The sequence below is a fragment of the Ovis aries genome, chromosome 25 (assembly GCF_016772045.2).
Source record: "Ovis aries strain OAR_USU_Benz2616 breed Rambouillet chromosome 25, ARS-UI_Ramb_v3.0, whole genome shotgun sequence".
Taxonomy (NCBI): Eukaryota; Metazoa; Chordata; class Mammalia; order Artiodactyla; family Bovidae; genus Ovis; species Ovis aries.
Window position 1 is genome coordinate 16,894,903 of NC_056078.1, and position 23,120 is coordinate 16,918,022.

At 38.2% G+C, this 23,120-nt stretch overlaps 1 protein-coding gene across 7 annotated transcripts in view; it reads left to right on the top strand.

The window, feature by feature from the left end:
* The window catches only part of CABCOCO1 (ciliary associated calcium binding coiled-coil 1), a 160,992-nt gene that overhangs the window by 30,582 nt on the left and 107,290 nt on the right, over window positions 1–23,120 (top strand). For all 7 annotated transcript variants that reach the window (XM_004021391.5, XM_060406495.1, XM_060406496.1 and 4 more), the window contains exon 4: window positions 22,266–22,404. In XM_004021391.5, coding sequence (XP_004021440.1) covers window positions 22,266–22,404 — 139 coding nt within the window. The remainder of the gene's footprint in view (window positions 1–22,265; window positions 22,405–23,120) is intronic.

Below are 23,120 nucleotides of genomic sequence, written 5' to 3' on the forward strand. Positions count from 1 at the left end.
AGAAATTATCCAATCTGTGCAATACAGAGAAAAAATTTTAAAAGATTGGTAAACAAATGAACAAAACCTCAAGGACCTATGGACAACAGAAGTTCTAATATACATATCATTCAGAGTCCCAAAAGGATAGGAGAAAGAGTACAGTGCTAAACAAGCATTTGAAAAAGCAGTAGTTTAAAACATCCCAAATTTATCAGAAGACATAGACCTGTAAATTCAAGAGGCTAACTAGGTCACAAATAAGGTAAACCAAAAGAAAAACATCAGCTGTCTGGATCTAATTGCCATTTACAGAGCAACATACCTCAAAACAACAGAATAGTCATGCTTTCAAGTGTGTATGGCACATTCATCAAGGAGGACCCATATCCTGGATCATGTAACAACTTTAATTGAAACCATACAAATATATTTTCTGACCATCATGGAATTTAACAATCAACAACAGAAATGTGTAAGGGAAATCTCCGAACACTTGGATATTGAACAGCACAATTCTTAATAGTCCATGAGTCAAAGAGTAAGTCTCAACAGATATTAGAAAAGATTTTTAAGTAAATGAATAGAGCATAGATCAAGCAGAAAAGAAATAAATAATAAACAGAAGTCAATGAAATTGAAAATGGAAAACCAATAGAGAAAATCAGGGAAAAAAAATCTGGATCTTTGGTAAGATCAAAATCGATAAACATGAAGCAAAATTGACTAAGAAAAAGATGGAAGTTATTATTATCAAGGTTATTATTATCAAGTATAAAAAAGGATATCACTAAAGATTGTGCAGACATTAACAGAATAATAAGAGAATGTTAATTATATGTACATTAGAAAACAAAAGTAACTGACCAGTTTTCAAAAACCTCAAACTAAAAAATTTCACCAAGATGAAGTAGATATCTTGATAGTCCCATAACTATTGAAAAAATTGAATTTGTTGCCAAGAACTATCAGAAAAAATTCTTCAGGCCCAGATGTTTCTACTGGAAAATTCTGTTAAACATTTAATGAAGAAATACCACCAATTATATATGACATCTTCCAGGAATAACAGAGGAGAGGACTCTTTGTAACTCATTTTGTGAGGCTAAAATTATATTCATACCAAACCTGACAAAGAAAAGGAGGGGTGAGGGGAAAGAGAAAAGAAGAAAAAGTTGAGGAAAGGTGGGGGGAAGTAGAAGTAAAAAGAGGAGAAGAAATTACAGAGCAATGTCCCTAATGAACATAAAAGCATCTCAACAAAATATTGTCAGAATTAATCAGGCAATTCATAAAAAAAAAAATATAGATGACCAGTTGGGGTTTATACCAGAAATTCAATGCTGAATGGTTCAGTGTTGAAAATCTGATTCATGTAAAAAATTGAAAGAAGAAACGAGCACATGATCATGTAAATGGATGCAAAGATAGTATTTGACTAAGTACAACATCCATTCATGTTTTTAACATCAGAAAGTTAAGAAAAGATGAGATTTTTGTCAACCTTATAAAAGACATCTACAGAAAAGCCACCATCATACTTAGTGATGAGAAAAAATTGTTTCCTCGTAAGATCAGGATCAAGGTAAGAATGTCTGGTTTTACCTCCTATTCAACATAAGAATTGGAGTCTTAGCAATAAGTGCAGTATAGTGAGAAAAAGAAATACAATACAGGCAGACTGAAAAGGAGGGAATTATACAGTCCCTCTTGTCAGATGAAATGATTATATAGCAAATTCCACAGAATAAAAAAATTCCTAGAAGTAATGAATTTAGCAATGTTGCAGGAAGAAGGTCAAAACACAAAAGTCAGTTGTATTTCAATATACTACCAAATTTTTAACAAACAATTTCATTTATAACAACTCAAAAAATGATAGAAGTATGGATACAGAAGTATAAGTATAACAAAATGTGCACAATCTATATGCCAAAAACTACAAAATGGTGATAAAATTAAAACCTAAACAAATAAAAAAACATGCTGTGTTCTTGGATTAGAAATCTCCACATGATAAAGATGTCTTCCCAAATTGATATGTAGATTTAATGCAGTATCAATCCAAATACCAGCAGGATTTTTTCTAGACATACTTACTGATTTTAAAATTTATATGGAAAGGCCAAGGAGCTAAAACAACTAAATTTTTTTTTGAAAAATAAGAGTAAAGTTGCATAAGGCTTAACACTCAGTTTAAGAATTACTATATAGTTATAGTAATAAAGTCATTGTGGAATTAGTGAAGGGATAAACACATGTATCAGTGAAACAGAAGACAGAATTCAGAATAGAAAAATGATCATCTGACTTTTTGATAACTATGCAAAAGCAATTCAGTGGAACCAAGTCTCCTTTTCAATAAATGTATTGAAACAACTATTCATCTATATTGAAAAGAGTGCACTTCAGCCTAAACTTTTCACTTGATGCAAGTTAACTCTAATTGTTATAAACTTGAAATATAAAACTGTAAATCTTTTAGAATAAAACATAAGAGAAAATCTTTATAACCTTGGGTTATTGAGAAGTTCTTAGATGTGAACCCCAAAACAGTACCTGTGAAAGAAAAATTTATAAATTGGACTTCATAAGATTTTAAAACTTTTGTTTTATGAAAGTCATTGTTAAAAGAATGAAAAGTTGTAGACAGGGAGAAATACATTTGCAAATCACATATCTGAAAAAGAGCTTGTATCTGTAATGCATAAAGAACTGTCAAAACACAGCGATAAGTTTAAAAATCCTGTTAGAAATGGACAAAGCCATGAAAAACCCATAACTTCTGTTTAACGATCAGGCAAACTAAATTGAGGAACATTGTACAAAATATTTGACTGGTCTTCTCCAAGCTGACAAGGTTATTAGAAACAAGAAAAGTCAGAGAAACTATGAATCTAGGGGGACCTAAGGGGCATGACAACCAAATGTAATTGGTGTCCTGGATGATGTCCTGGAATATTAAGTAAAAATTATGAAAATTAATAAAATAAGGGCTTTAGTTCATTTTAATATTTGTGTGTGAAGTTGCTCAGTCATGTCCGACTCTTTGCGACCCCATGGACTGTAGCCTACCAGGTTCCTCCATCCATGGGATTTTCCAGGCAAGAATACTGGAGCCGGTTGCCATTTCCTTCTCCAGGAGATCTTCCTGACCCAGGGATTGAACGCAGGTCTCCCGCATTGTAGGCAGACGCTTTACTGTCTGAGCCACCAAGGAAGCTCATTGTCATGTTTAAATTTGGTTTATTAGTAGTAATAAATGTACCATGATAATGTTTGATATTAAAAATAAAAGAAACTATGTGGAGGGTTGGCAAGAATTCTCAATATTATTTTTGTAATTTTCAATAAATGCAAATCTTTTACAAAATAAAGTTGACCTTTTTTTAAAAAAAAGGGGGCACAGAATCTGAACAGATGCTTCACCAAAGAAGATATATAAAGATAGCAAATAAACTCCTGAAAAGAAGCTCAACATCATTAGTCATTAGGGAAATGTAATAAAACCACTATGATACCATTACACATCTGTTAGAATGGACTGACAATATCAAGTGCAGACAAGGATTCAGAGCATCTAGAACTCTTGTTCTTTGTTTGTGGAGATAAAAAAACGACACAGCCACTCTGTATAATAGTTGGCAGTTTCTTAGAAAATTATATCCCATTCATCCCTCTCTAAAGAAACCTGCGTTACTCTAAAGAAAGAAAATCATATATTCACACAAAAACCTGCACATGCATGTTGTCTAGCAGCTCTGTTCATAAGTGCTCAAAAATAAAAACGAATTCAAATGTCTATCAATGGATAAACAGGTAAAAAAACTATGGTATATCCATGCAATGGAACACTACTCAGCCGTAAAAGTAGTTGAGCCATGATACAATAATTAGAATGAGTCTCAATAGGATCATACTGAGTTAAAGAAGTCAGTCTTAAAGATGGTATTCTTTATGATTACACCTATGGGAAATTCTCAACAAATCACAGTGACACCAGTTCAGTTCAGTCGCTCAGTCGTGTCCAGCTCTTTGCAACCCCATGAATCGCAGCACGCCAAGCCTCCCTGTCCATCACCAACTCCTGGAGTTCACTCAGACTCACGTCCATTGAGTCAGTGATACTATCCAGCCATCTCATCCTCGGTTGTCCCCTTCTTCTCCTGCCCCTAATCCCTCCCAGCATCAGAGTCTTTTCCAATGAGTCAACCCTTCGCATGAGGTGGCCAAAGTACTGGAGTTTCAGCTTTAGCATCATTCCTTCCAAAGAAATCTCAGGGCTGATCTCCTTCAGAATGGACTGGTTGGATCTCCTTGCAGTCCGAGGGACTCTCAAGAGTCTTCTCCAACACCACAGTTCAAAAGCATCAATTCTTCGGTGCTCAGCCTTCATCACAGTCCAACTCTCACATCCATACAAGACAATGGGAAAACCATAGCCTTGACTAGATGGACCTTAGTCAGCAAAGTAATGTCTCTGCTTTTGAATATGCTATCTAGCTTGGTCGTAACTATTCTTTCAAGGACTAAGCATCTTTTAATTTCATGGCTGCAGTCACCATCTGCAGTGATTTTGGAGCCCCCCAAAATAAAGTCTGACACTGTTTCCACTGTTTCCCCATCTGTTTCCCATGAAGCGATGGGACCAGATGCCATCATCTTCATTTTCTGAATGTTGAGCTTTAAGCCAACTTTTTCACTCTCCTCTTTCACTTCCATCAAAAGGTTTTTCAGTTCCTCTTCACTTTCTTCCATAAGGGTGGTGTAATCTGCATATCTGAGGTGATTGATATTTCTCCTGGCAGTCTTGATTCCAGCTTGTGTTTCTTCCAGTCTAGCATTTCTCCTGATGTACTCTGCATAGAAGTTAAATAAGCAGGGTGACAACATACAGCCTTGACATACTCCTTTTCCTATTTGGAACCAGTCTGTCATTCCATGTCCAGTTCTAACTGTTGTTTCCTGACCTGCATACAGATTTCTCAAGAGGCAGGTTAGGTGGTCTGGTATTCCCATCTCTCTCAGAATTTTCCACAGTTTATTGGCATCCGGTCCCATTACTCCATGGGAAATAGATGGAGAAACAGTGGAAACAGTGTCAGACTTTATTTTTTGGGGCTCCAAAATCACTGCAGATGGTGAGTGCAGCCATGAAATTAAAAGATGTTTAGTCCTTGGAAGAAAAATTATGACCAACCTAGATAGCATATTCAAAAACATAGACATTATTTTGCCGACTAAGGTCTGTCTAGTCAAGGCTATGGTTTTTCCAGTGGTCATGTATGGATGTGAGAGTTGGACTGTGATGAAGGCTGAGCGCCGAAGAATTGATGCTTTTGAACTGTGGAGTTGGAGAAGACTCTTGAGAGTCCCTTGGACTGCAAGGAGATCCAGCCAGTCCATTCTGAAGGAGATCAACCCTGGGATTTCTTTGGAAGGAATGATGCTAAAGCTGAAACTCCAGTACTTTGGCCACCTCATGGGAAGAGTTGACTCATTGGAAAAGACTCTGATGCTGGGAGTGATTGGGGGCAGGAGGAGAAGGGGGTGACCGAGGATGAGATGGCTGGATGGCATCACTGACTCGATGGACGTGAGTCTGCGTGAACTCCAGGTGTTGGTGATGGACAGGGAGGCCTGGCGTGCTGCAGTTCATTTCGGGGGGTGGGGGCGTGCAAAGAGTCAGACACGACTGAGTGACTGAACTGAACTGAACTGAACATTGTGATCCACACAATCAAAGGCTTTGGCATAGTCAGTAAAGCAGAAATAGATGTTTTTCTGGAACTCTCTTGCTTATTCCATGATCCAGCAGATTTTGGCAATTTGATCTCTGGTTCCTCTGCCTTTTCCAAAACCAGCTTGAACATCAGGAAGTTCACCGTTCATGTATTGCTGAAGCCTGTCTTGGAGAATTTTGAGCATTACTTTACTAGCATGTGAGATGAGTGCAATTGTGTGGTAATTTGAGCATTCTTTGGCATTGCCTTTCTTTGGGATTGGAATGAAAACTGACCTTTTCCAGTCCTGTGGCCACTGCTGAGTTTTCCAAATTTGCTGGCATATTGAGTGCAGCACTTTCACAGCATCATCTTCCAGGATTTGAAATAGCTCAACTGCAATTCCATCGCCTCCACTAGGTTTGTTCGTAGTGATGCTTTCTAAGGCCCACTTCACTTCACATTCCAGGATTTCTGGCTTTAGATGAGTATTCACACCATCATGATTATCCGGTTCGTGAAGATCTTTTTTGTACAGTTCTTCTGCGTATTCTTGCCACCGCTTCCTAATATCTTCTACTTCTGTTAGGTCCATACCATTTCTGTCCTTGATCCAGCCCATCTTTGCATGAAATGTTCACTTGGTATCTCTAATTTTCTTGAAGAAATCTCTAGTCTTTCCCATTCTGTTGTTTTCCTCTATTTCTTTGCATTGATCACTGAAGAAGGCTTTCTTATCTCTTCTTGCTATTCTTTGGAACTCTGCATTCAGATGCTTATATCTTTCCTTTTCACCTTTGCTTTTTACTTCTCTTCTTTTCACAGCTATTTGTAAGGCCTCCTCTGACAGCAGTTTTGCTTTTTTGCATTTCTTTTCCATGGGGATGGTGTTGATTCCTGTCTCCTGTACAGTGTCACGAACCTCATTCCGTAGTTCATCAGGCACTCTATCTATCAGATCTAGGCCCTTAAATCTATTTCTCAATTCCACTGTAAATCATAAGGGATTTGATTTAGGTCATACCTGAATCGTCTACCAGTTTTCCCTATTTTCTTCAATTTGAGTCTGAATTTGGCAATAAGGAGTTCATGATCTGAGCCACAGTCAGATCCTGGTCTTGTTTTTATTGACTGTATAGAGCTTCTCCATCTTTGGCTGCAGAGAATATAGTCAATCTGATTTCGGTGTTGACCATCTGGTGATGTCCATGTGTAGAGTCTTCTCTTGTATTGTTGGAAGAGGGTGTTTGCTATGACCAGTGCATATTTTTGGCAAAACTCTATTAGTCCTTGCCCTGCTTCATTCCACATTCCAAGGCCAAATTTGCCTGTTACTCCAGGTGTTTCTTGACTTCCTACTTTTGCATTCCAGTCCCCTATAATGAAAAGGACATCTTGCCGGGGTTTAGCCTCAGCTGAGTCCAGGGATATCCTCAGTATTGGCGACGTCGGTGAATGAAGAGAGATAGAGATAGAGATAAGGAAAGAATGACACGGGGTGACCAAACTTCAGTGAGCGAGGCCCGTTTTACTTTATTTTCCTCGGGGCTTTTATAACCTGAGTTGTACATACAGCAATGTGAAAAGTGCAGAGTCAACATTCCATCAGTTATAACTTTTATCAATATCAGGTTCCTTCTTGTAAGAGTCTAATTTTTTGTACATCATCTTCTATTCTGGAGGCTTGTTGATATTTCATGACCTCTTTTTGATAAATGTTGGTCAGCCAGAACAATAATCTTCCCTTAAAGAGTTTCTTCTTAAATTCTTAGCCTGCGTCACCCTTAAAGTACAGAGTTACATTTTTATGGAGCAATGATTCAGAGGGTTACAGCAAAGAAAGAACTTATTAACTCAATGTCTAATGTTGCTAATGCTAAAGCTACTGCTTGTTATTTCTATATCTTAACTATATGCACTCCCAGGAACAAAATGGATAAGGGATGTGAGAACTTGGCAGCAAGCATAGGCTCAACAATGTTGCAAGAGTCTGGATAAACCTGCCAAGTAAGCTAGAATGCTAACAGAGTTTGAAACACTCCTTTCATGCCCAGGAGATTTATTAACTAAAGCCCTAAGTTTACTCATACCAGAGAAGGGTGGTCGGGGTACAGCCCCCTGCTAATGTCAGAGGAGCTGGTGAAAGACATAAAATAGTAAGACAGACAGATTCTGGTTTGAGGGTAGATGCTCGAGCAGGTCCAGGGGGTCCGTCGAGTCCTGAGGCCTTGCTCATCAGGACTCTTCCACATGACCTTGTCATGGGTGGGATGGCCCAGGGAGTCCCTCGAGTCCTGCATGACCTTGTCATGGGTGGGATCTCCTGTGCTGGCTCCCGGCAACATCTTTTTCGAGTGTTAGTTCTAAAAGGTCTTGTAGGTCTTCATAGAACCGTTCAACTTCAGCTTCTTCAGCATTACTCGTTGGGGCATAGACTTGGATTACCATGATATTGAATGGTTTGCCTTGGAAACGAACAGCTGCTAAGCTGCTAAGTCACTTCAGTCATGTCCGACTCTGTGCGACCCCGTAGAGGGCAGCCCACCAGGCTCCCCCATCCCTGGGATTCTCCAGGCAAGAACACTGGAGTGGGTTGCCATTTCCTTCTCCAATGCACGAAAGTGAAAAGTGAAAGTGAAGTCACTCAGTCATGTCCGACTCTTAGCGACCCCATGGACTGAAGCCTACCAGGCTCCTCCATCCATGGGATTTTCCAGGCAAGAGTACTGGAGTGGGGTGCCATTGCCTTCTCCGGAAACAAACAGCAGTGGAGAACAAATCAGTGTTTGCCAGAGGTTGAGGTGATGAGAGGACGTAAAAAGACAGCATGAGGGAGTTTTTGGAGGTGATGTACCTTTTCTGTATCCTGATGGTAGTGATAGGCTATCCAAGCATTTAACTTTCTAGAACTGTACACCAAAAGGAACAGTGAATTTTACTGTATGATAGTGTTAAAAAATATTTAGGTATAAAAATATTTGTACATAAATATTTGTGTATAAAAACATAATATTTATGTATAAAAGATTTAGTGAAAGAAAAATATGTGCTCTAACAACAACAACAATGATAAAATACTAAGCAGGAATAAACTTTAAAAAAGCAATGTGCAGGCCCTATATGAAGAAAACTTCAGAGCATTTTTAAAGTCACACAGGAGGTTTTTAACATTTGGAAAAACAACATTCTTTGAAAGAGTCAACATCATAAAGATGTGAAGTCTTATCAAGTTAATCTATAGCATTAATATTCCAATTAAAAATGCCAACAGTATTTTGTTAATATTTTTGTCTAGGGGTGTGTTTCTAGGCAAGATGATTCTAACAAAATATGGAAAATAAGACAAATTGCCAGAAAAACTGTCTTCAGAAAATGTAATAAGCTATAGCATATCTTAGTAGTAGTAGTACTACTAGTAGTAATTCTGTAGTTTATTAACAGAAAACCTCAAGTATTTGAACACAATGGTGAATCACTTGACAGACAGACCAAAGGAACAGCAATTTAACTAATCATTAGAATTCAGTAAAATGGCTTTTCAAATCTGTGATGAAAAGATAAATTATTCAATAAATAATACTGGGACAACTGGGTATCCATCAAGAAAAAAGTGAAATGAAATTGATTCAAACCTGTGTCTGTCTGTTGATATAAACCAGAATATATTCCAAATGGATCAAGTGCTTAATTTTAAATTAAGTTAAGCCTTAAAAATATTAGAGAAAAACATGGTTTAATTTATTTACAACCTTGGATGGGGAAGATCTTTATACTTCAAAATTCTGAAGCCATAAAGATAAAATTTGATACATATTTGATATAAATTTCATTTATAAAAGTCAAAAGTCTGCAATGGAAAAATACCAAAATAAAAATAAAAATTAGAACCTGGGGAAAACATTGCATCTCAGACACCAACAAACAAATTCTATAATATAAAAAAAGAGCATACAAAAGCAAGAAGAAAAGACCAATAGTGCAATAGAAGAGTATACCCAGGCTATGACTAAATAAATACAAATGATTCTTAAATAAATGAGAAGCTCAATCTTAAAGATAAGGAAAATGTTAATTAAAATATTTGTCATATATCAAATTGACAAAACTGTAAAACTTTGGTAGCATTTTCAACTGTCAAAGCTGTAAGAAAACAAGTACTCTCTTGTGTTGCTGATGGAAATAAAAGCCCCATTGTGGAATGTAGGTTAGCAGCTGTCTATCAGATTTACAGATTTATTATCTCTTTGACAAATGTATTGTCTCTTCTCAGCAATTCAACTTTTGGGAACTTATCCTGCATATTCACTGGCACATGCATAACCTGACATATATGTAGAGTCATTAGTTTCAGTAATATTTGAAACAGCAAAAAATTAGAAACATCAACTGAAAATATCAGTGTGAACTCTTGTTTAACGTAAGAAATATACAGATGAATAGTTGTAGAGTTCAGTGTAAACATATATTCATAAACTTCTCAGCTCTATTCACAAAGAGGGCCAAGCAATGATATCCAATAGCAGTGAGCGTAGCACTCAGGACTCAGGCCTTGGTTTATAATTTCAATCTCAGATGAAAGGAACCAGGGCTCCTTAGAAAAATGGCTGATTGTAGACCTAGAGCAGGGAGCATAAAAGGTGAGCATGGGGCATCTTGTAGTGACCAGAAAAAATTACTTAAAAATAAGAATGATGGGAGTATGCCAAAAGAATAGAGAAGCCAACTGAAAAAGCTCCCAGTATCCACAGAACAAATTGAACAAGATGGCATAGTATTGAATTATAATCCAAATATGAAATTAACTTCCATGAATCCATGCTGATGAAAATTAATGATTGAATAAATAATTTGAATAAATGAATTAATGCTTGAATAAATAATTAACTACCTGCAAATGGCCATGGGATAACATGGCTTTGGCAACCTGAAGTGGTGTTGGTGGCCTGGGAAGTAGCTTCACAGAGATCACCCCAGAGACGGAGACGGGAGTAGGGTAGTAACAGATTGGCCCCAGGATGACCACCAGCAGTGGAGAGGCGTGGGTACTGTTCACTCCAAGGTGGTTGATCGGCTCCAGAGTAGACAGTGGCTCCACAGCAGACAGCAGCTCCTGGGCGGCACATCAGCTCCACTGGTGGACAGCGGCTCCTGGGCGGTGCATCAGCTCCATGGTGGACAGTGGCTGCTGGGCAGCAGGTTGACTCCAAGTGGCCAGTGGCAGCCATGATGCTGGGCTGCCCTCTGCCCCTGGGAATCCTTCAACATTGGCTCCAGCCTTCCTCTGACCCACTTACCAGCCATTCCAGTGTCACCTTTGCCTCGATCCCCTTACTGCACATTGACTGACACTGGATGGCCAGTGACGGTTTAAACGCTCAAGGAAGACCAACAGTGGGACAGCAGGATAGCCAGGGCACCATGCATGTAATCCAGCTACCTTGAGCAGCTGAAGGGCATGTCCCTGCTAGTTAGGGCCTGACAAAACATGGTCCACTGGAGAAGGGAATGACAGACCTCTTGAGTATTCTTGCCTTGAGAACCCCATGAGCAGTATGAAAAGGCAAAAACATATAACACTGAAATATGAACCTCCCAGGTTGGTAGGTGTCCAGTATACTACTGAGGAAGAGCAGAGAAATAGCTACAGAAAGAATGAAGAGGCTGGGACATAGCCAAAAGGATGCCCAGTAGTGTTTGTATCTAGGGGTAAAAGTGAAATCCAGTGCTGTAAAGAAAAATATTGCATAGTAACCTGGAATGTTAAATCCATGAATCAAGGTAAATTGGATGTGGTCAAACAGGAGATGGCAAGAGTGAACATGGACATTTTAGGAATTAGTGAATGAAAATAGATGGGATGGGCAAATTTAATTCAGATGACCATTATATCTACTACTGTGGGCAAGCATTCCTTAGAAAGGATGGAATAGGCCTCATAGTCAACAAAAGAGTTTAAAATGCAGTAGTTGTGTGCAATCTCAAAAATGACAGGATGATCTCAGTTCATTTCCAAGGCAAACCATTCAGCAACACAGTAATCCAAGTCTATGCTGCACCCAGTAATGCTGAAGAAGCTAAAGTTGAACTGTTATTTATGAAGACCTACAAGACCTAGATCTAACACACACAAAAGATGTCCTTTTCATCACAGGGGACTGGAATACAAAAGTAGGAAATCAGGAGTTACCTGGAATAACAGGCAAGTTTGGCCTTGGAGTACAAAATGAATCAGGGCAAAGGCTAACAGTTTTGCCAAGAGAACATACTGTTCACAGCAAATACTCTCTTCCAACAACACAAGATACAACTCTACACATGGACGTCACCAGATGGAAAGTACTGAAATCAGATTGATTACATTCTATGCATCCTAAGACAGAAAACCTCTATACAGTCAGCAAAAACAAAATCTGGAGCTGACTGTGTCTAGTTTATCAGCTCCTTATTGCAAAATTTAGGCTTAAATTGAAGAAAATAGGGAAAACCACGAGGCCATTCGGGTAGGACCTAAATGAATCCCTTGTGATTATACAGTGGAAGTGACAAATAGAAACAAAGGACTACATCTGATAGAGAGTCACTGAAGAACTATGAATGGAGGTTCATAACATTGTATCGGAGGTGCTGACCAAAAACAATGCAATGCTAAACCAAAAGAAATGCAATAAGGCAAAGTGGTTGTCTGAGGAGTCCTTACAAGTACCTGAGAAAAGAAGAGGAGCAAAAGGCAAAGGAGAAAGGGAAAGATATTCCAAATTGAATGCAGAGTTCCAGAGAACAGCAAGGAGAGATAAGAAAGCCTTCTTAAGTCAACAATGCAAAGAAATAGAGGAAAAAATCAGAATGGGAAAGACTAGAGATCTCTTTAAGAAAATTGGAGATACCAAGGGAATCTTTCATGCAAAGATAGGCACAATAAAGGACAAAAATGGCAAGGACCTAGCAGAAGCAGAACGGATTAAGAAAAGGTGGCAAGAATACACAGCAGAACTCTACAAAAAAGCTCTTAGTGACCCAGACAACCATGATGGTGTAATCACTCACTAGAGCTAGATATTCTGTAGTGTGAAGTCAAGTGGGTCTTAGGAAGCATTACTACAAACAAAGTTAGTGGAGGTGATGGAGTTCCAGCTGAACTATTTGAAATCCTAGAAGATGATGCTGTTAATGTACTATGCTCAGTATGCCAGTAAACTTAGAAAAAGCAGTGGCCACAGGACTGGAAAAGGTCAGTTTTCATTCCAATCCCAAAGAAAGGCAATGCCAAAGAATGTTCAAATTATTATACAATTGTACTCATGTCATGTGCCAGCAAGATTATGCTCAAAATCCTTATCACTAGGTTCAACAGTACCTGAACCAAGAACTTCCAGATGTACAAGCTGGATTTAGAAAAGGCAGAGGAACCAGAGATCAAATTGCCAACATCTGCTAGATCATTGAAAAAGCAAGAGAGTTACAGAAAAATATCTTATTTCTACTTTATTGACTACACTGAAGATTTTGATTGTGTGGATCACAACAAACTATGGAAAATTCTTAAAGAGATGGGAATACCAGAACACCTGACCTGCCTCCTGAGAAATCTGTATGCAGGTCAAGAAGCAACAGTTAGAACTGGACATGGAACAACAGACTGGATCCAAATTGGGAAAGGAGTACGTCAAGGCTGTATACTGGCACCCTGCTTATTTAACTTATATGCAGAGTACAACATGCAAAATGCTGGGCTGGATGAAGCACAAGCTGGAATCAAGATTGACAGGAGAAATATCAGTAACCTCAGATATGTAGATGACACCATCCTTATCAGTTCAGTTCACTTCAGTCGCTCAGGTGTGTCCAACTCTTTGTGGCACGCCAGGCCTCCCTGTCCATCACCAACTCCTGGAGTTCACTCAAACTCACGTCCATCGAGTCAGTGATGCCATCCAGCCATCTCATCCTTTGTTGTCCCCTTCTCCTCCTGCCCCCAGTCCCTCCCAGCATCAGAGTCTTTTCCAGTGAGTCAACTCTTCACATGAGGTGGCCTAAGTACTGGAGTTTCAGCTTTAGCATCAGTCCTTCCAGAGTACACCCAGGACTGATCTCTTTTAGAATGGACTGGTTGGATCTCCTTGCAGTCCAAGGGACTCTCAAGAGTCTTCTCTACAGTTCAAAAGCATCAATTCTTCGGCACTCAGCTTTCTTCACAGTCCAACTCTCACATCCATACATGATTACTGGAAAACCATAGCCTTGACTAGACGGACCTTTGCTGGCGAAGTAATGTCTCTGCTTTTGAATATGCTATCTAGGTTGGTCATAACTTTCCTTCCAAGGAGTAAGCATCTTTTAATTTCATGGCTGCAATCAACATCTGCAGTAATTTTGGAGCCCCAAAAATAAAGTCTGACTGTTTCCACTGTTTCCCCGTCTATTTCCCATGAAGTGATGGGACCAGATGCCATGATCTTCGTTTTCTGAACGTTGAGGTTTAAGCCAACTTTTTCACCCTCCTCTTTCACTTTCATCAAGAGGCTTTTGAGTTCCTCTTCACTTTCTGCCATAAGGGTGGTGTCATCTGCATATCTGAGGTTATTGATATTTCTCCCGGCAATCTTGATTCCAGCTTGTGCTTCATCCAGCCCAGAGTTTCTCATGATGTACTCTGCATATAAGTTAAATAGCAGAGTGACAATATACAGCCTTGACATACTCCTTTTCCTATTTGGAACCAGTCTTTTTTTCCATGTCCAGTTCTAACTGTTGCTTCCTGACATACAGATTTCTCAAGAGGCAGGTCAGGTGGTCTGGTATTCCCATCTCTTATGGCAGAAACCAAAGAACTAAAGAGCCTCTTGATGAAAGTGAAAGAGGAGAGTGAAAAAGTTGGCTTAAAGCTCAACATTCAGAAAACGAAGATCATGGCATCTGGTCCCATCACTTCATGGGAAATAGATGGGGAAACAGTGAGAGACTTTATTTTGGGGAGCTCTAAAATCACTGCAGGTGGTGATTGCAGCCATGAAATTAAAAGACACTTACTCTTTAGAAGAAAAGTTATGACCAACCTAGACAGCATATTAAAAGGCAGAGACATTACTTTGCCAATAAAAGTCCATCTAGTCAAAGCTATGGTTTTTCTAGTAGTCATGTATGGATGTGAGAGTTGGACTGTAAAGAAAGCTGAGTGCCAAAGAATTGATTCTTTTGAACTGTGGTATTGGAAAAGGCTCTTGAGAGTCCCTTGGACAGCAAGGAAATCCAACCAGTCAATCCTAAAGGAAATCAGTCCCGAATATTCATTGTAAAGGCTCATACTATAGCTGAAACTACAATACTTTGGTCACCTGATGTGAAGAACTAACTCTTTGGAACTAACTCTTTCCTGATACTGGGAAAGATTGAAGGTGGAAAGAGAAGAGGATGACAGGATGAGATAGTTGGATTGCATCACTGACTTGATGGACATTAGTTTGAGTAAACTCTGGGAGTTGGTAAAGGACAGGGAAGCCTGGTGTGCTGCAGTCCATTTGGTCACAAAGAGTCAGACACGACTGAGTGACTGAACTGAACTGAAATGCAGAGTACATCATGCAGAATGCCAGGATGGATGAATCCCAAGGTGGAATCAAGATTGCAGGGAGAGATATCAACAAACTCAGATATGTAGATGATACCACTTTTAATGGCAGAAAGTAAAGAGCAGCTAAAGAACCTCTTAATGAAGATGAAAGAGGAGAGTGAAAACCTGGCTTAAAACTCAGCATTCAAAAAGTGAAGATCATGACAGCCTGTCCATTGCTTCACGGCAAATAGATGGGGAAAATGTAGAAACTGTCAGATTTCGTTTTCTTGGCCTCCAAAATCACTGCGGATGGTGACTGCAGCCATGAAATTAAAAGATGCTTGCTCCTTGGAAGAATAGTTAGGACAAACCTGGACAGTATATTAAAAAGCAGAGACATCACTTTGCCAACAAAGGTCCGTATAGTTAAAGCTATGGTTTTTCCAGTAGTTGTGTATGGATATTAAAGGGTATAAAGAAGGCTGAGTGCCGAAAAATTGGTGCTGGAGAACTCTTGAGAGTCCTTGGAGAACAAGGAGCTCAAACCAGTCAATCCTAAAGGAAATCAGTCGTGAATATTCATTGGAAGGAGTGATGCTGAAGCTCCAATAGTTTGTCCACCTGATGGGAAAAGCTGACTCATTGGTAAAACCCTGATGCTGGGAAAGATTGAGGGCAAGAAAAGAAGGGGATGACAGAGGATGAGATGGTTGGATGCCATCACTTTCTCCATGGACATGAGTTTGAACAAACTCCAGAAGATAATGAGGACAGAGAAGCCTGTTGTACTGCAATTCATGGGGTTGCAAAGAGTTGAGCATGACTTCGTGACTGAACAACAGCAAATAATTAACTGGGGCAAAATAGACAAATCTCCCATGTGGAAGTCCCAGTAATTTTTATAGATACCTCCTCTGGAGGAAGGCATGGCCACCCACTCCAGTATTCTTGCCTGGAAAATCCCCATGGACAGAGGAGTCTGGCGGGTTACAGTCCATGAGGTCGCAAAGTCACAGAAAGGACTGAACAACTAAGCACATCACTGCATCCTCAAGAAGTTGAATGCCTTTTCCCATTTCTTAAGAATGTTCTGCACAGCTCATTTCAAAGAGGACAGTATGGAAAGGAGGGAAAATAGTAACTTTATATAGGGAAGCCTGACAGATACAACCTCCACAGGTCTAAATACTAATGTTATTAGTGATGAGCCATGTTAAATAGTAATATGATGTGGGTGGCAAAATATGCATAGTAAGGTGTGTGCATGCCCAGTCACTCAGTCATGTCCAATTCCTTGCAACCCCATGGATGGTAGCTCACCTTGCTCTCCTGTCCATGGGATTCTCCAGCCAAGAATACTGGAGTGGGTTGCCATTTCCTCTTCCTAGAAATCTACCTGAACCAGGGATCAAACCCGCGTTTCCTACATCTGCATTTGTAGACAGATTCTTTACCACTTGATATAATGTGAAGAAAATGGCTCTGTAGTCTTCTTCTCCAAAACCTTTCTTCCTTATCTAATCATGACAGAAGTATCAAATTTATTCCAAATTTAAGTACACACTACAAAATACCTGATCAGTACTTCTTGAAACTGTGCAAGCCTTTAATAGCAAGGAACCTCTGAGAAATTGTGCAGTCTCAGAAGATGAGATGAGTAAATGTAATGTGTCTGGAGGGAATCCTGAAACAGAAAAAAAAAAAAAAAAAGACTTGAATAAAAACTAAAGAAATCCAAAGAGTGAACTTGAATAATAATATATCAATATTTGCTCATTAGTTGTGCCAAATGCACCATAGCAATATTAACAATGGGGGAAACTGTGTATAAGCTATATGGGAACTCTGATATTCTTGCAACTTTCCTGTAAATCTAAAACTACTCTGAAAATACAAATTTATCTGTAGGGATTACCCTATCTCTAAATCGTAATACCATGTAGCTGTAAAAATGGAAAGAATAAGGAAGCTTTCTAGATATCATATGTTACTGAGTCAAGTGAGGTGCAGAATTGTATTCTTTTGTTTAAAAAAAGAGACAAGAATAAGTATATGTTTTTATTTACTATATATACAAAGAAGTGCTGAAATGATGTAGAAAAAACTAATAATCAAAATTTTAGGTGCAAAGGGTGTAGGAACTAGACATTTGGACAACAGGATTGGAGTAAGTCTTCTTACAGTACACCTTGACATATTTTTTGAACCATGTGAATGTACCACTTAATCAATTTAATTGTAAAAAGAAGTATATGACATGAATAGTCTTAAGCTTTGCAGCCTGTGAACTAAGAATTTATAAACTAGAAACACTAAAGGAAAGTAGAAAAATTTCATGAATGTCACATTCCAAATTGGACAAGAGATTTCCATTTTAAACTTTTTCCATAACTTACAACTGCATCACAAGTATTTCTTTTATGTGAAACTTTATATTGTTGATGTCAGTCCAAAAGTGAATTTTTAAAACTTGAACAGGATCCATCCAAGTACTCAAAAACTATGAGAGAGTGAAAGTACATGTGTAAAGGCTAACCAGAAGAAAAGCAAGGGATCTAACTTTTTCATTCTGATAGAAAAAGAAAATCCCCTCAAACCTTTCAACCTGAAAAGGTTCTAACTACCATCAGGAGAGAATGTAATCTTAGCCAGGTGTGCCAGAGAAATAGGTAAAGTACGTTTATATTTAAACTAAAAGGTGGTAGAGTCCTGAGTGCATAGTGAGCACTCCCATCCCATTCTGCAACATCGTCATAGAAAAAGCACTGAATCTGTGCTCTGAACTGTAGCATGGTCAATGGTTGCTAATAAAATTATAGTGTGAAAACTGCATTTTATACTGACTCACTTATAATGTGTCCCTTGTCTCAGATTCTGCTGCATTATCTATGAGTCATTCTGCAGACAACCCACCTGGAGTCAAAGTAGATCAAAATAAAGGATTATAGAACATAAGATTTGTACAATTATCTTTCGTGAAGTCGCTCAGTCGTGTCTGACTCTTTGTGACCCCATGGACTGTAGCCTACCAGACTCCTCCATCCGTGGAATTTTCTAGGCAAGAGTACTGGAGTGGGTTGCCATATCCTTTTCCAATAATATACATATTGAGGTCCAGTTTTTCCAGGACCTGACCAAGCATGGGATGTAGACAGTTAGATAGTCTGGATATTTGGCCTCTGTCAGGGTCAGTGGGCCAAGATTAATTCTCCTCTATATAACATAAATTTATTAAATATTCATAGAACACTTCTTAGTTCTATGAAGTTGAATTGTTTTTCTTCCAAATAGGAATAATAATAGTAAATATTTCATAGATTTAACTTGTGTCACTCACAGTGCCATTTGCTTTCCAAATACTGGCACTTGATTCATCCACAATCTTATGAGATAGTTCTATTAATATTATTCTCCTTATTTTAAAAATTATAAAAATAAATAAGATTCAGAGATGACACATCTGAACTCCAGCAAGTGAGAGCCCATCCTCCTGACTATCTCAAACGTGCCTGGTTTTGGATTGAATTCTAGAAAGTGCTATCAGTTAGGTTCAGTTCAGTTCAGTCGCTTAGTCGTGTCCAAATCTTCGAGACCCCATGAATCACAGCACGCCAAGCCTCCCTGTCCATCACCAACTCCCGGAGTCTACCCAAACCCATGTCCATCGAGTCAGTGATGCCATCCAGCCATCTCTCCTCTGTCGTCCCCTTCTCCTCCTGCCCCAAATTCCTCCCAGCATCAGGGTCTTTTCCAATGAGTCAACTCTTCACATGAGGTGGCCAAAGTACTGGAGTTTCAGCTTCAATATCAGTCCTTCCAATGAACACCCAGGACTGAACTCCTTTAGGATGGACTGATTGGATCTTCTTTTAGTCTAAGGGACTCTCAAGAGTCTTCTCCAAGACCGCAGTTCAAAAGCATCAATTCTTCAGTGCTCAGCTTTCTTCACCGTCCATACATGACCACTGGAAAAACCATACCTTTAACAAGACGGACCCTTGTTGGCAAAGTAATGTCTCTGCTTTTCAGTATGCTATCTAGGTTGGTCATAACTTTCCTCCCAAGGAGTAAGTGTCTTTTAATTTCATGGCTGCAATCACCATCTGCAGTGATTTTGGAGCCCAAAAAAGTAAAGTCAGCCACTGTTTCCACTGTTTCCCCATCTCTTTTCCATGAAGTGATGGGACCAGATGCCATGATCTTAGTTTTCTAAATGTTGAGCTTTAAGCCAACTTTTTCACTCTCCTCTTTCACTTTCAGCAAGAGGCTTTTAGTTCCTCTTCACTTTCTGCCATAAGGGTGGTGTCATCTGCATATCTGAGGTTATTAATATTTCTCCTGGCAATCCTGATTCCAGCTTGTGCTTCTTCCAGGCCAGCGTTTCTCCTGATGTACTCCACATATAAGTTAAATAAGCAGGGTGACAATATACAGCCTTGATGTACTCCTTTTCCTATTTGGAACCAGTCTGTTGTTCTATGTCCAGTTCTAACTGTTGCTTCTTGACCTGCATACAGGTTTCTCAAGAGACAGGTCAGATGGTCTGGTATTCCCATCGCTTTCAGAATTTTCCACAGTTTATTGTGATCCACATAGTCAAAGGCTTTGGCATAGTCGATAAAGCAGAAATAGATGTTTTTCTGGAACTCTCTTGCTTTTCCAATGATCTAGCAGATGTTGGCAATTTGATCTCTGGTTCCTCTGCCTTTTGTAAAACCAGCTTGAACATCTGGAAGTTCATCTGAAGCCTGGCTTGGAGAATTTTGAGCATTACTTTACTAGCGTGTGAGATCAGTGAAATTGTGCAGTAGTTCAAGCATTCTTTGGCATTGCCTTTCTTTGGGTTGGAATAGACATATAATATATATGTATCTTTTCAGTTTACCAAGAGTTTCCTATGCATTCCTTACTCGATCTTCACAGCAGCACTATTAGTTTGAAAATTGGTATTATTCTCATTTACAGATAAGCAAATGAAACTCAGATCACCTCACTAGTAAATGGCAGTTATGAATTACCAATCTAAATCTTCCAACTAATTATATTTTGTTTTTTGATTACCCTAAATTTTCAAGGATAAATTTTATATCTAACAGCTTTTACTGTTTAATTGGTTTAATCTTATATTTTAATCACATCACTAAAAGTGATTTTTAAAAGCAAACATTTCAGTTAGATAAGTAACTTTCATATTTTTAAAGCCATTTCCTGTTGAAAGACATTAGACATAAAAAACAGTTTTAAAGAGTCATTTATATTTTAACATAAGGAAATAGCTATTTGAATTTATTTTTGTGCTTGATAAGTATAATTACATCTAGAATTACAATCTAGATTTTTTCTCTGCATCTCTAATTAATATCGTTTTATTAATGATTCAGATTTTAATCCATTCATTTCTTAGGTACTTTTATCCAACAGATTTTTCATTTCTGAAATTGCTCTATTTTCAAAAGAAGTTTGTCATGAAAAAAGAAATAATTCAATAATAATTGAGCTCCACTTAAAATGATATAGGAAAACCTAGTTATCTAGCAATAATTCTATACCTCTGACAGATATAAAACAGTATCTATAAGGAGGCTATGAGAATTAGACTAATTGTCATTCATTAAACTAGGTTTTAATTGTTATATAGTTTTATGCTTCTTTTCTAATTCCTACATATAGAATCTAGACTAAACAAATCACAAGTTGGTATTTATAGTGTCTCCCAAATTTTTAAATTCCTGGCATTTTATTAGTAATTTTGGGACCTAGCACTTACATCCTAGGAAAAGTAGCTGTGTAACCCAGAAATAAATGGGTCCAACAATCAGCCTATATTCTCATAACTTCCCAGCACTCTCCCCTTCTACCTCCCTGAAAAATCCATACACCCCATTAACAAGACATGGAAACTTTATTAATGGTTTGGTTGGGCTTGGGAGGATGAGGTTCACATTGTTCAGCACAGTTCTCTCCTAGTCCCTCATCTAGGCCCCCAGCTGACAAGTGCCTTCCCCAAGCAAGCAATCCAACCTCCTTTCTGCTAGAGCCTTTCAAATCTCCAGCTTCATGCTCTTTGGTGTCATGTCCATACACCCTTCACTTATCAGCAAAGGACAACCGAGACACTCCAGTTACCTGGATTCATCCTCAGCACACAGGGAGCCATGACTGTCTGTGTATGTGTATTTTGTATTTGCCTGCCACAAGTGAAAACATGAAAAGATGAAAGTTAATATTTATAATATACACATTGTAAAAGTTTAACTCTCAGGCTTTTGACACTTACCTACTTCTTTTTCAACTGGATGCCTTAGGAAATAGTTTTACTTTGTTGTTTGTTTGCTTTTAATAGTGAAATAATTGACTTGTTTGGTGTAATGGTGACAAAGTGGTGCCGGTGTCACTCTTTTTGCACTGTCATCTGGCTCTCACCACCACCATCAGGCATACATTTGAGAAACAGCATATATATGTCTGCAGCTTGGAAAGGAAAAATGAAAAGTCTTGGTGTTTTACATAAAAATCCATATTCCTGGCATCTGTTAAACCTCTTCAGGCCCAAATTCCCACATGGTAACAATCAGCTAAAACTGAGTATTAGTCAACTCTGTTCATTTACATTTTCAGCTCTGTGTTCGGTTTTGCTGTCTACCATGTAGGCTTTCCTTACCAGCTGATCTAAGCAACCTTTGGGTCATTTCCATCTATACTCTTAATCTAAGATCATAAAAAGATTTTCTTTTCCAGTCTAAAGTAATTTTTTGAGGTTTTTTTTTTTTCCCATCTTTAAATGGAAACAAACTCTTTAGACATTTGTATAGTGTTTATGGTAATTTACTATTGTTCGGTTTGTCACCTGCTGTTCTTTTACATAAAATATAATTATTAGCATAAACAACAGTAGTATTACATTTGTCCTCACAAGTACTGCAATTTTTACACATTAAGGACTTCTTTGGTTATTTTGTTGCCAAAGCATCCATAAAATAATGCTTAAGACTTGTCTGGATTTTTTTTTTCAGCACTGCATATGTCCTTAGAAGACAGCATAAAATGGCTTGGAGAAGTCATGGCTGAAATAGGACCATCACACAAAAATGAAAAATGGAATATCTTTGATGTGAAACAAGCCAATGCTATTGTTGATTACTTGAAAATCAGGTAGGGACTTTATTCAGTAGCATTTAGGTTTTTATTTCAGGTTTTATAGAAAAGGTCTATTAAATAGAAACTGAATTTTAAACTAAGTTATACATTACAAAATTTATACAGTAATTAAGTGAAGTGAAGTGAAAGTCACTCTTCGTGTCTGACTCTCTGCAACCCCATGGATTACACAGTCCATGGAATTCTCCAGGCCAGAATACTGGAGTGGGTAGCCTTTCCCTTCTCCAGGGAATCTTTGTGGATCGAACCCAGGTCTCCTGCATTGCAGGCAAATTCTTTACCAACTGAACTATCAGGGAAGCGATACAGTAATTAACCCAACCAATAATTAGATAATACTCAAATCATCCATCCAGTAGATCTAGGACATTGAACATTTTGGTTAACCTTGTGACTTTAAAAAATCTTTGTGTTTGATAAGTATAATATCATTGAGATATGTAATTCTTGTCTAAGAATTTTTTCTCTGAATCACGAAGTACTACTGTTCTTATTAATAAAGTGATTTTTTCAGATTATTCAGATTTCATCACAATGGATTCTTTAGGTAGTTGATCTTGACATTAAAATTTTACATTTTACAGAGTAAAATTTATATCCATTTAAACATTTATTTAAATGGTTTATATTAGAAATTGAAGAGATTTATATCTGTATTTCCTCAGATTTATTATGTGCCCTGAAATATTTTGTAGTATTGACCAATTAAA